The sequence below is a fragment of the Aspergillus welwitschiae genome (assembly GCF_003344945.1).
Source record: "Aspergillus welwitschiae strain CBS 139.54b unplaced genomic scaffold BDQ94scaffold_133, whole genome shotgun sequence".
NCBI classification, from domain to species: Eukaryota; Fungi; Ascomycota; class Eurotiomycetes; order Eurotiales; family Aspergillaceae; genus Aspergillus; species Aspergillus welwitschiae.
This window is the reverse complement of record NW_020798827.1, coordinates 1-12,971: the sequence shown is the minus strand read 5'-3', so window position 1 is coordinate 12,971 and position 12,971 is coordinate 1. Positions and strand designations below refer to the sequence as shown.

The 12,971-nt window shown below is 49.6% G+C and overlaps 6 protein-coding genes across 6 annotated transcripts; 4 read left to right on the top strand and 2 right to left on the bottom strand.

The window, feature by feature from the left end:
- Positions 1-518: 518 nt before the first annotated feature.
- Positions 519-947, top strand: BDQ94DRAFT_155690 (uncharacterized protein; the record flags this gene model as incomplete). Its single annotated transcript, XM_026768516.1, has 2 exons — positions 519-681; positions 746-947. Coding segments are annotated over 2 exons (198 nt in total), but the record flags the coding sequence as incomplete, so codon positions are not given.
- A 172-nt stretch (positions 948-1,119) lies between these two features.
- BDQ94DRAFT_164563 (uncharacterized protein) lies at positions 1,120-1,490 on the bottom strand (the record flags this gene model as incomplete). Its single annotated transcript, XM_026770048.1, has 2 exons — positions 1,120-1,203; positions 1,242-1,490. 2 exons carry the CDS (start codon positions 1,488-1,490, stop codon positions 1,120-1,122), a joined length of 333 nt encoding a protein of 110 aa, XP_026619370.1.
- Positions 1,491-4,374: 2,884 nt separating this feature from the next.
- BDQ94DRAFT_178251 (uncharacterized protein) lies at positions 4,375-4,734 on the top strand (the record flags this gene model as incomplete). The annotated part of the gene is made up of 1 exon (XM_026773088.1): positions 4,375-4,734. The coding sequence occupies one exon, from the start codon at positions 4,375-4,377 to the stop codon at positions 4,732-4,734; it is 360 nt and encodes a 119-aa protein (XP_026619369.1).
- Positions 4,735-5,306: 572 nt separating this feature from the next.
- BDQ94DRAFT_164561 (uncharacterized protein) lies at positions 5,307-5,573 on the top strand (the record flags this gene model as incomplete). The annotated part of the gene is made up of 1 exon (XM_026770047.1): positions 5,307-5,573. The coding sequence occupies one exon, from the start codon at positions 5,307-5,309 to the stop codon at positions 5,571-5,573; it is 267 nt and encodes an 88-aa protein (XP_026619368.1).
- A 448-nt stretch (positions 5,574-6,021) lies between these two features.
- Positions 6,022-6,371, bottom strand: BDQ94DRAFT_178241 (uncharacterized protein; the record flags this gene model as incomplete). The annotated part of the gene is made up of 2 exons (XM_026773087.1): positions 6,101-6,371; positions 6,022-6,048 (listed from the first exon to the last, which is right to left on the bottom strand). The coding sequence occupies exons 1-2, from the start codon at positions 6,296-6,298 to the stop codon at positions 6,022-6,024; spliced, it is 225 nt and encodes a 74-aa protein (XP_026619367.1). The 5' UTR covers positions 6,299-6,371.
- An 880-nt stretch (positions 6,372-7,251) lies between these two features.
- On the top strand, positions 7,252-7,727 carry BDQ94DRAFT_178239 (uncharacterized protein; the record flags this gene model as incomplete). The annotated part of the gene is made up of 1 exon (XM_026773086.1): positions 7,252-7,727. The coding sequence occupies one exon, from the start codon at positions 7,252-7,254 to the stop codon at positions 7,648-7,650; it is 399 nt and encodes a 132-aa protein (XP_026619366.1). The 3' UTR covers positions 7,651-7,727.
- Between the last annotated feature and the right edge of the window lie 5,244 nt (positions 7,728-12,971).

Here is a 12,971-nt window from a genome sequence, read left to right as displayed (position 1 = left end):
GCTAGTTTGGCCGATGAGGATGGTGCACATGGTGTGGTCTGCGAAGACGTCTGCCCCGTCGTTTGTTCGATTCGTCAAATAATAAGTTAGTGAAGGTTGCGTCAAGAGAACACCAACTTACGCCTCATAACAAGCTCGGTGGGTTCGCAACACGGAGGGTTTGATGTGCTAGAACGGACTTTCTGGCCTTGGTCAGCCCACTACATCTAGAAAGAAGTTGTCGTTGCATTTCCATACCAGCTGACCGTTCCACGACTCCGAATTCCTTTGGTGAATTACAAGTTCCCATATCTACATATGGTCTGTCAATCCCAACCACCCGGTCTGTTTTCAAGGCTTGGGTTATTCGTATGCTCACCATGGCGGTAGACAACGCCCATACAATCATAATTATGACAAGAAGCATGACTGAAATCTGGGGGTATGATCCTGTATACTTTCACCAGCTGTTGTCCTTGATGGAGTGGAGCAAGGAACAATCGAGGAAGAAGTTCATGCTCTCCATATATGTTGCCCAGTTTGCTCATTTGGCAGATGCGCAGTCTACACCGTCTATCATTTTGAAAGGAGATCAGGTTCTGTTGCGTGAGATGCGATCAGTATGTCCACACTTTTTGCACTCTGGTCAGTCTGGTCGATATCCCGACAACCCCATTTTTGGTAGGGTTGGATTGGATATAGGTGTTGTTGTCGCGGTGGAATGCTGCTGGCGGGACGAATTCTCATTGGTCAAATCCGCGCGGAGAAATTAATGCCCAGCACGGCCATGCTCGACATTGAATATTTGAAACTGGAGGCATCGGAGGCTGAGCAAATTATCAACCTGCTGACCTGGTTTTGATGAGCGATCCCTTAGAGTGGGCAATATATTCAATCTTGGCGCGCCTGTTGATTTTGTATGTGTCTCGTGGAGTTACCAAATGCCGGTTGTGCCGGACACGCGGGAGTAGCTAGTGGGTCATGTTATATGTATCATTGACCATTCATGTACGAAAAGTGTAGACCATTGATCCGCATAATTATCAATCGCGGGCGACGAGGCTCATTTTTGTAGTGACTCAGGGTAATAGTATATTCAAATGCCAGTACACTCATGTGTTGATCTCGTTGCCTTGCGTCCTACGCCCAAAGGTCGAAACCCGAGGGCAAAAATATTCGTTCGGCGCGCATTCGGGGTCCCCAGGCGGGCTTCAAGTGGAACCCCTGGACAGCTTCCTCATAAAAACTAGTCCCGGGCCTACCCGAGCACCAGCAAATGTTGATGGCCCAGGACAACAACAATCGATCAGAGAGGGACTGATCAAAAGGCGGTGAGGTGAAATGGCGCGCCCGCCTGGGCAATCTTTCTCTGAACAGATCAATGCCCGCAGAAATTGCCATGGCACGCACGGGGAGAAGACGGCATTGCCAATTATTTGACCGTGTCTACTCGGTGATTCCTTTATCATCTTCCCCCATCTCTCGCCATCTTTTGACCATATCTTCACCATTCCTTGCCTCTTTACCTCATCTCCCTCACTTGCCCCCTTTGTCCTTTTTTTTTTTTTTTTTCTTTTTCTTTTTCCCTTTTTGTGACCCGCTTCATTTGCCCTACCCCTGGTCTGCAGGTCATCCAGCTCTTCACTGGGTCTCCCATTGACCGCGATCAGGCACCTCAAAAGGCGATCATCACATTATGAAAGACGCATGGTCGCATGCAGCCTGGTCAATCCCTCTTCAGCGTGGAGCTGAGTTATGCTGCGCCAAAGGCAAAGCAGGGTTGGGGATTCAGATCTTGCTGCGCGGTGAGAACGCGGTGAGAACCCCTCGAACTGATCGGGCAATATGTGTGTCATAAATGACCTCCGAGCACCAGCGGGGAATTATGCGTCAGCCCAACACAACACAACCCTAATGGGGTTGTGTAAGATACTCTCAGTCTAATACACCTGCGACTTCTGGAGACAGTACAGAGAACAGCTCTTATCCGAATCCTTTCAGCCTTCTGGACAGTATCTACGACCGCACTAGAAGTTGAGTCCTATACTCTGCCAACTCACTTGCGACTCAAACAGCGGGGACAGATTGTGTCTGCTCGCCTCAGCACCCTGCCAGATGACCACCTGGTTCACAAAGTAATGGGCCGAGCAAAAGGAACGCAGCACCTGTACCCGCAGGGGGGCCCGCTTTCCCCTAGCCGAAACACTACGAACCATGAACCTGGGGCGGTTGCAAGCCTTAGAAATAATTGACCCTAAACCACGTGCGGCATGGCGGAACCAGCCCATTGCGGAAATCGCGATCGAACCTGATCGGGAGAAAGCGCAGGCCAACGCGCGGGTGCAACAATCCTCAACCAGTATCACGGTCTTCTCTGATGCTTCAGGAAAAGGGAATAAACTAGGGGCCGCAGCAGTAGCTCTTGCTCACAACCAGCAGATAACAGGGTCTCAACTGATCAGTATCGGCTCAATGGAATAATGGTCGGTCTACGCAGCCGAGCTCATGGCAATCTTCTACGCCATCGGCCTGGTCCTTCAAGTAGCCCAGAAAAGGCAAGGCCGTTTAGACAGAGTGAAACAACCCGCAACCATTTTAAGCGACAGCATGTCAGCGCTACAAGCAATTCGTAACCCGTCCAACAAGTCCGGCCGGCGAATCATCCGAGTTATCCTGCAGACAGCCTCCGAAATGACAGCGCGAGGGATTCCCATTCGCCTCCAATGGGTGCCGGGGCATTGTGACGACCCTGGAAACGACGAGGCCGACCGACTGGCAAAGGAAGCGGTCGGCCCGAAGAAAATGCACCCCTTTCAGCCCCTTCTCTCGCGAGAAATTGACTTCATCCGGAAGAGAATACTAAACGAGTGGAAGGATGAGTGGACTAAATCTACAAAGGGAAGGCACCTCCGCCAGATCACAGAACCCTGCCGGCAATCCGTATCCGAAGACTGTACGGATCGCTCCCTCGGAATCGAGCATATCTGCTTGCACAACTTCGGATGGGTCACTCTTGGCTGGCAACATACCGGAAACAACGCGGTTTCCAGGTCGACGACAGGTGTGTCTGTGGAGCTCGCGAGACGGTAGTCCACGTACTGGTGGACTGGCCGAAATTCAGATACCTGCGACAACAACTGCGGAGGAAGATTGGACCTGCGTTTAGCAGCATCTCAAACATGCTAGGAGGGCAACAAGGTAAGGAAGGTAAGGCACAAGACGCTGAACAAGACCACAACACCCTCGGGGCTGTTCTGGACTTTGCAGAAGCGTCGCAGAGGTTTCGAAGCCGCGCGCAGAACAGAACACCAGGCAACTAGGCCAACATAGGCCTTGACCAGGCTCCAAATCCGTCAGAAAAGTAATGGTTTAATGTATATAAGGAATATATCGGGAGAGGTAAATAGGGAGATCCTGCATATCGCTTTTATTTGCGAGGGGTCAGACTATGAAAAACACACACACACACACACACACACACACACTCTCTCTCTCTCTCTCTCTCTCTCACGCACACGCACACACGGTATCAATACCAAATACATTCCTATAGATTCTAGTTTCGACTTTCCTCCCCCCCCTAGGTTCATGGACCCTTCTACCACGGAGAATCCTTATATTCTGTATGTGAAGTTGACATAAACCACATACACGGTGGAGTAGCCTGTCTTCCTTCTTTCTTTATACACTTTATGCGAGGCTTTCTGGGCCATTTTTCGGTGGCATTGATGAAAAAAGTGAGTTTTGTTTACTTGAAAAGACCCCCTGATTATGGGCCTCAACACCCTGTTCAACGCGCTAGCAACGCCAAGGTCGGGTGGATGTCATGGAACTCACGACATTCGTTGAATCTGATTGGTGCTTATCCGAGCGGTCCCTAGTTATAAACCCAATATTTGGCCGAGCGGTGGATTTAAACATAAAAATGTAGCGAAGGGTGCCAATCGTTCGATTGTCATTGCGACTATTCAAGAAGGCATACCGATATTGCTTTTTCTAGAACAATTTCTTAAGATGGACCTGATTACCTATCAACATCTGATTAATAACCCCGCTTTTCTCCCATATGACGTCCTTGCTATAATCTGTGGGGAGCTGGTTACGCAAAGAGACTGCGAAACTTGGCACAGCTGTGTTGAAGCAGGCGGTTCTCTTGAATCTGCTGCTCTTCAGTGTGTCAGCTTCACTGATTTCGAGGATTTTATCTTCAATGTGCGAAACCCCAGCCAGGAAATTGCTCTCAAACTATTTGATGTCGTACATAAACGGCACAACCAAAGCGATAGAAATAATATCCTAGGTGACCAGTTTTGCAGTACGGCAAAAAGATGGCTCATACTTGCCGTGAAATACAAATTCAGGCGACTCAGCGAAGCGATAGTCCAGATTCATGGCATGAAAACATTATCAATTAAGGAAGCCATGGTCAAAGCAGCTGTTGTTGACTGGGATGATCTTTTCTGCGAATGGCTTCTACGTGAGGAAAACCGCCTTTGCTATGAGAGAGATCGTTACCTATTTGCGCAATATCTCGCCCGGTCGCTACGAGACAATCCGTTCTTGAAAATGTTCTATATCATAAAGATATCAAAAGTTATTCGGACCAATTCCGCACTGTTAAGTCGATGCCGCCGCATGTCAGCGGTTAACGATATCATCAGGCAGATGCAGGAAACAAGGGCCAATGACGAAAGTGCCAACATCATGTCGTTTGGAAGAGCCCTTGTGGATGTAAGAGTCATCCTTCCTTCATAATGAACCTACTGATAACACTCTATTAGCAACTTAGAGCCGGCTTTAGAGATCTGCAGCGCATGAACCAAAGAAGATCCTGAAAATCTTGGAGTATCATCTTTCATAGTGAAAGAGCAGGCCAGGGCCGCTACCCACGAGGACACTATATCACAAGCACAGGTCTCCAGAAAGAACTTAACAACGTTGAAATTTACACGATTTCAAACAGCCACCACAAAAGCCTTGTCAGATGATATAGGAAGATATACTAAAAAAATGAATAATACTCCCAGCAAAACATATCCAACAGCTGTATAAAAGATTATCATAGGAAGAAGTGAGTGTGTTGGTTTAATTCTAGATTAAGTATATAAGATTAACTAAATATCGTTACTAGATTAATATCACACAGATAAACTAGCATGTACATATATGAATAAGAAAACCGCCACGTTCAAACGTCCCGTCAGAGTCACTTTCGGGAAGACCAAAACCAAGTGGTTCAGCCAACACTGCGCAATGGCAGACTGCAATCGACCTAAACAAATCGTGTTTGGGAACAGCTTTACCACCAGGAAGGGCAAACTCCAGCTATGAAGCCGGAGGAAGAAGGCCAGAACGAGGAACAACAGCAGCGAGTGCCCCAGCAAACTCGAGCCTGGAATAACCGGCGGACAATCACCGATCATTGTTTAAGGCAAAGAGGAGGGAATACCGAGAGCACCTCTGGGTTTGTGCTTCCGCGATCAGAACGTGAGCGCCGGCGAATGGTCTCTCACCTAACGTTTCTGCCGACGATAATGGTATCATTGCAACACACCCGGTCTGCCTCACAGTCAAGGGTGTTCGAGCAGGAATAATGGATTAAAGGGTCCCGTGTGCGATTGGTATGGGTTACCGTGGGGCTCTTTTTCGCCTTCTCTCTTTCCCGTTTCTGATGCTGGCGACCTATATAGGTATATGGGAAATTTTCGCGTACAGCCCTAATGGCGCAGGCTAGTGAGAAGACGAGACTTACCAAGGACAGAAAACGAGCAAGTAGCACTGAGTTTCGTGGCGTTCCAAAGAAAACTGTGTGCAGATGGCTAGGAATCATGGGAAGTAGAGGAGACTGGCTTTGGATAGCAGATGGACTAATGAGACGTGTTGTATGCTTCTGAGGCTCGTCCGGAGTATAATGAGAGAGCGTAGATGAGGGCGGTTCCTTTATCTGCCTATTGATACTGTGGGTATGATGAAGCAACATCTAATAGACAGATTCTCTGAGCACACTGACACCTATACGGAGAGACATCACGTAGTATACAATTATCGATCGAGGGCATTGTCCTGACACTGGAAATCCATCAGTAAGCACAATGACATAGAAAATCAAGACAATACTCACCGTCTGCCCAACACATCTCGTTATCCCGTAGCAATTCCTGATGACTTTCCTGCTCCACGACCACAACCCATATCTGCTCGGGCTTACACCAAAGGCAAATACCATGTCAACTTTCAATGTAGTAGACAGTTTATGCGTAACTGCTACAGTCGTCATATATCCTCTCACTACCAAGCACCTGGGTACCGCCTGTACCATCTGTGAGGACTAGAGTGAAAATTCGATATCACTTCATCAAGTAGAGGAATGGTCTGCGTAGTAATGTCTATATAATACAGGGGCATTATCAGTCTTCCGCTCAGAAATGTCAGAGCCTCGATACCCAAATCGGGACTTAGTTTGACAGGGGGTGGGTGATGGGCATGTATGGAAAAGAATTCTGAGGGCCATGCAGCATATGCGCCCGTGACAGTCCTCGGAGAAAACAGTACAGCGGTAGTGACGCTGGTCAGCATCAGCGCGAGTCAAGGTCTGTCCATGGTGAGATGATGTCTTGTTGAGTCTAGGACTCCCAGTCATGGAGGGTGCCTTTCGGTTTCCTGGTCTGTGGCAACGGGGAAAGGCGGGCATTTACGGATTGCCCTTAGAAGGTGTCTTCGTTTCTGAGAGATACTTTAGAAGACCTCTGACAGAGATAGCATCAGATATGTACTGTAGCATTCATCATATTCACGTAGCGACGGCCTCAGAAAGCGGGCTTGTCCTCAGATGCGCTGTATAGAGACAGACATCCACCTAAGTGAAGGCTTGTCGGTGAAAATCCTGCGGGTTTAATGCGACTGCCGCGCGATGTGTTCATCTATCATCTATTAATCAAGCCACTTGACTAGCCACCGCCGCATATTGGATGGTTTCTCCTTGCCACCCGCAAATAACGGCTTTGGGGTTTGCCGCTCCTTTTCAGGCTCGCAACTAACATTAACAATCGAGCTAATACGTTGTATTCATTTCCTCTCTATATGGTAGTATAAGTAGTACTCTGGTCACCTAATCTATGGTTCATGATTTTAGTGGCATTTGCGCTTTTCAGATATGCAGTTAACTATAGCGACGATCATGCTGGGTGCTATATCTTTAGCCAGAGCCGATGTGGATGCGATGAATAATTCCCTCGTGAGTCTACTACGTTTGTTAGACCCCATTAGTTTCAGATGCTCGTGATCCTGTTCTTACCTGCTGGTGCGCAGAATATGTACGGACCAATACATCTTGAAGCCTGGGCGGAACCCAATTGCCAAGGTGGTGACACGGCTATTACGTTTACCGACAATTTTTATGGACGAAATTTATCAATCGCTTTGGTATCTCGCAGTTTCAAGCTCTCACGCGCTCTTCAAGGGGAAGAGCAACTAGATATTTCTGTGACGCACAATTTTGACACATGGTATGCGGACAAAGATCAATTTTCTATGAACGACTCTTCATGCCAGACCTTTGTTCAGACATACTATGCTGTAAATGGAAGTACAGCATGCCATAATACACCCAAGTTCACATGTCATCGGCTTTGGACAAATCCTGGTCTTTCCTGGTCTTATACAACCGAATAGGAAAAACAAGAAACTGATGTTGAAGTCTTTTATTGCTTCCTATCTCATCGCCAGTCTATCTGAGAGCGTGACTGCCTGAATTTATTCAAATCTATGTTGCATTGAACTATTTCGAGGCTTTGATGTACAAGGGAAGCTTGAAAGAATGTATTTGGCATTGCAAATGTAGATTTATAGTCCATACTCGTGCGATTCAATTATTTATATCCACTGAACCGATTGTCTAGTATTCTAGTCAAGTACATTATGCTCCCACTATAATCAAGTAATACTTTCGATGAGTAGAGACCTTTTGCGTGAAAATCAACTCAGTGGTTACTTTCTGTCGTTGCTTCAACGGATAGTCAGGCCGCATACTCTAATGACGCTTAACTTCTGCTTAAAGAAATCGACCTTCCCCATGGCCCAGGATGGAGAAAAATCTTATTGTCTTAGTTCTGTCCGTTCACTGCGCAATGATTTAGTGGGAATTTTAGGAAATAATCTCGAAAAATTACATACCTTGAACAACATTATAATAGCTACATCACCAGGTCGAACATCTAATATTGTCTTGGAAACCTTTCCTCCAAGGAGATATCACGGCCCTGTCTGAACTGGTAATCGGTTACTGAGACCTCGTTTACTGTATGGTGGCCGGAGTTGGTAATCTAAAACAGATTGGGGAACATGCCAAACCAAGTCACAATCTATTTCACTCACAACAGTAACAATTGGAGGAACTCTATGGAACAACGTAATATTGTAGCTGTAGATGTCTACCTCCTGAATATGAAATGGTATACAAACACAATTCATTAACTCCCGGCGGCTAAGCCGACAGGGCAACTATCACTGATCTACCCATACTAGTCCTAAAAGATGCCATGTCTCCTTAGAGCCCACACGTGTTTACTTTCAGTATATGTCATCTCAGCTGCCAATATTGCGGAGGATCCTCGTAGGTCAGTATTTTGATTAGTAGGCTGGCTTGAAGGTTTTCTTCAAGTGCTCAACATCCTATCATCAGCAGTTGAAGCGCTTCTAGCGAGTCTAGCACAAGTTTATTGGTGTGAGTTAGATCGGGAAGAGTGGTTGGGTTGTGTTCGGACCTAGTTGACTTGCTAAAGTGACGTCGAGTCGACCTGTTGCGATTGCAAAACGTATTGTAGTTCGTATTGCTTCGAGGTCTGGGGTGGCGCAACGTTGACTCGGTGGAGATACCCACTTACTCGTGCCATGCCGGTCCGGAGTTGGGCCAGCACGCTCGCTTCTTTCCATGACAGTCGATCGTACAGCTACCGGGTGTGTTTTCCTGAGAGGGCTGCATCCACTCGTCTGCCGTGTCTCCCTACACCATCTGACAAGACTTTCATGGTGACCGCTTGGGATCGTGCGAGGTTCAACGTGGTTGATTTCATTCTGGAGACCTGTGCTTGTGGGATAGCGTCCTCGTGGGTCGCGGCTCTGGCCTGCTCCTTAGCTAGGCCCAGCAGTTTGTTGTCTTCGCTGGTAGGGATCCAAAGAATCTTGATATGGTTTCCTTTTCTCCGCAGTCTGTTCATCAGCTTGTACGTCTGGCAGACAAACTCCTGGCCTGCCTGTTGTCGAGGTTTCTGTATCGTGAGGGCCGCCGCTTTGTTGCTTGTGAGCAGCCTGAGCCTGAAACCTTTCAGTCTCACCAGCCCGTTCAATGTATGAGCTATAGCCGCTAGCTCTGTGGAGAATGGATTTTGCTCTGATCTTGCGCCCAGTGTCATGGAAAAGGTCTTCAATTTCAGTTTTCGATATCGAGGTGGCTGCTTTTCGATTGCTACCCCAAATCCTACAAACCCGTCCCGTGCCGAGCTGCTGATCGCGATCTCTATTGATCCACCCGGTGCAGACTGCGGGTCCGGCATGGTTTCGCCATCAGTCTGCATACGTGTCTCCCATGGCGCTAATGTAAACGGGTTAATAGTCTCCAGTGTTTCCATATCAATGTTCTTCAGCGCGTCTGCCACCTGGTACAGCGGCGAACGGTGAAACCGTCTGAATTTCCTGATCCGAGCTGTAGTTCGGCGGAGCGGATTGGTATCCGGGAGCGTGTGGAGGTCCGTCCACATCTTCACGGCCCGCCTCCAAAAACGGTATTGCGCTGTGGCAATGTGAGCCTCTGCCTCCGCGACGCTGGTTGCAGCGGTAAGAAAGGTCCCGACGAATGCCTGCGCTCCCACCCTTTGGACTCGGTTGATCGGCCCCGTGGCCTTATTTTTGAATGCATGCATCCAGACATTAGACGCGTAGTCCACTACGGGAGCCACTGTCGATGTGAATAGCTGCCGCGCTGTTGATGGGGACAGACCTCGAAGTCGTCGAAGCTCCATCACTGCCTCAAGGCCTTTGGACGCTGCCCTTGCGATGTGTTCCTTATATTTGAGACTTGTGTCCATGAGGACGCCCAGAATCTTGACATGGTCTTTGGGTTCAACCGTTTGTCCCTTGATGGTGAAGGGCTCCCGGTCCAATTTGTAAGCCTTGGGGGTGAAGTGTGTGATGGCTGTTTTCTCGGCTTCAAAAGTTGCCCCACTTCGTCTTTCCCAGTCAAGCGCTTCTTTAATGATTCCCTCAATACCTTCCCGGTTGCTCTGCGCACTTGGTCCGGTCACCCACGCGGTAAAATCATCTACGAACGCAATCGCACCTCCCTTGCTGTCGATTTGTCGTTGTACGAGGTCTGCCTTGAAGAAGAGGAACAGGATTGGGGATAGCGGCGAGCCTTGCGGCAGTCCAGCCTGTGGCAGGCTGTGGGTCTCAGACAGTTGCCCATTGATTTGGATGGTCGCCGTTCGTTCCGAGCAGAACGCCTCAACCCACCGGAAAAGATTCTCCGGTATGCCTCGCGCTTTCATTCTCTGAAGCAACCGTTCTTTGCACACTCCATTGTAGGCTCCCTTGACATCGAAGCTGATCAAGCTCACGACCCGTCGGCCGAGCCATGCCGCGTAGATTTGCTCTTGCAGGAGTACGAGTGCTTGCTCCGCGGACCGCTGCTTTCGGGCGCCGAAGTGGCTGGTCGGGAGCAACCCATAAGTCTCCACCGCGTGCGAGATCCTTTCTGCTACCACGGACTCCAGTATCTTGCCCAGCGTCGCGAGGAGTGAAATTGGTCTCCATGCTTTGGCAATGGTGTAATTATCTTTGTTCGGCTTTTTGAGCGGTATGATCTTCGCATGTCTCCACTGTCTTGGCAACGTGCCTTCTTCCAGCGACGCCTGGAAGAGATCCAGGACTCTGTACTTGACCGTGGGCCAGGTCATCTTCCAGACTATTGCTGGCAGACCGTCTTTGCCGGGTGCCTTCCAAGACTTTGCCGCCATCAGCTGTCGTTCGATCTCCTCCATCGTGATGGCAGGCATCTCAACTGGCGCTCTTTGTGGTCGAGTCCCTTCATCGTCAATATTGTCCGGCAGGGGCGGGAAGAATTTGATCAGCAATTCTTCTGCCTGCTCCGTGTGATCGCTGGTCGTGGTCCCATCCGCTCTGAGGAGCTGCGGGATCTTCCCGAACGCTGCGTCTTCTCCCGACTTCAGGTACCTAGCGGCTTTCCATATGTTATCATTGTCGGCAAGAAATTGATTCCGGTGCTTTTTCTTTTGGTTGCCGGATGGCATCATGGTATTGTTTTGCCGCGCCTCGGGCCATTGTCTCCAGGTAGGGTGCTTTTCGTCCCGCCCGTCGCTCGGACCGGGCGTGATTACTCCAGTATGTGTGTATGTGACGGAGCTGCGTTAAATCAGCGGTCCACCGCCGCACCGCGTGCGGCGATGGTTTCGACTTTGGTGTTAATGCATGCACCGCCTCCGAGACCGCCGACATGAGCCGGTCGGTTTTCTGCTGCACTGTGCCCTCCGCAGGAGTGGCGGCAAGAGTGTTCGCTATCCTGGCATCGATCTCTTTCCATGGATTTTTCAACAGAAGTCGTCCCTGATGCCTTGGGAGCGACCAGGGCGCATCAAAGACAGTCTCAATAGCGCAGTGGTCCGAGCCGTGCTCCGTCCCGAGTATATAGCACACTTAATCACGGAGTCTGTTAGGTTGTCCGAGGCCAGGACCAGGTCGATCGTCGACTCGCAGTCCCCGCTGTATCCTCCGCCATGCCATGTCTTTGTGCCTCGCTTGAGGAGACTGCTGAGAGCATATTCGTTCATGAGATCGATGATTGGATCCGCTTCGCCTTGTCTTCCCAAAGACATGTGGTCTCCTCCCCAGAGTTGGTCATGCCGGTTGAAGTCTCCCATAATCAAAATTTCCTCCACCACCACTCCCGTATCTCGCCGTACTCCCGTACTCCCGTGATCGCGTTGATTAAGTGTTTGCATGCGTCGTCCAAAGCTAAGGCATTGCCCCCTTCCACGTAAACAGATGCCGTGAAAATCAGTCGCTCGGGGAGCCTGATAACCGCTGCCGTTAGGTTCTGAGACTCTATTGGCACTTGTTCCGCCTCGACATCTTTGTTAATCCAGAGCATGCTTCAAATTGCCCACCTGCCTTCCCTCCAGGTAGAGGGAACCATCTTCGTCCATTTGTGGTGTCCCATCGGGGTGGTCAAGAGCCGGCCTTGAATCCTCCGCGCTTGGGGTTCCTGAATCGTTAACGCCACCGCGTTCTGAGTCTCTTCGTCATTCATTAAGCTCTCGTGCATTGCACCCTGTTTTCTCACATTCAGTTGAATGACTCGAAGAGACTTATTCATGATGTGATGGGTAGAGCTTCCGACAGTTTTTGCTGTACGATTCGTGAGGGCCTCCGCATGGAATGCACTTTGGAATCGTTTGATCGCAGCTACCGTGGTGATGGCCCTCCGCGGCACATTTTGCGCATCTCTGCGCGTTCTTGCGCTGGAACGCCTTATACCCGATCTCTTGGCAATTGTAGCATTGCATCGGTCGGGGTCGGTATTCAAAGGTGCTGGTCACGCCGGATTCTCCCCCAGCGTGAAAGAACCCATCGGCCAGGAGCCTCCGTGCATCACTGCCTTTGGTCAGATAAACGACCATTGACCCATAGGCCTTCGTATTCTCCTTTCTGCTGAGCCATGCAATCTTAGCGATGGAAACTTCGTTCTCCTCGCCAAAGGCTGCCGCAGCTCCTGCTCGGATATCACCGTTTTCATCAAGCACTGCAGTTCTGTTGACGCTGTCGACTTTGATCGGGTACAGTTCGTCACGAAGCACTCGGGCCCCTGTGCCGACCTTGGTTTCCGCCACCTTCTTAACCAGCTGGTGTTCAGCCTCGTCTCGGCACGCAATCCTGATCCGGCTGGTGTTCCTCGCGTCCACCGTGACAGCGCGGCACCGCCA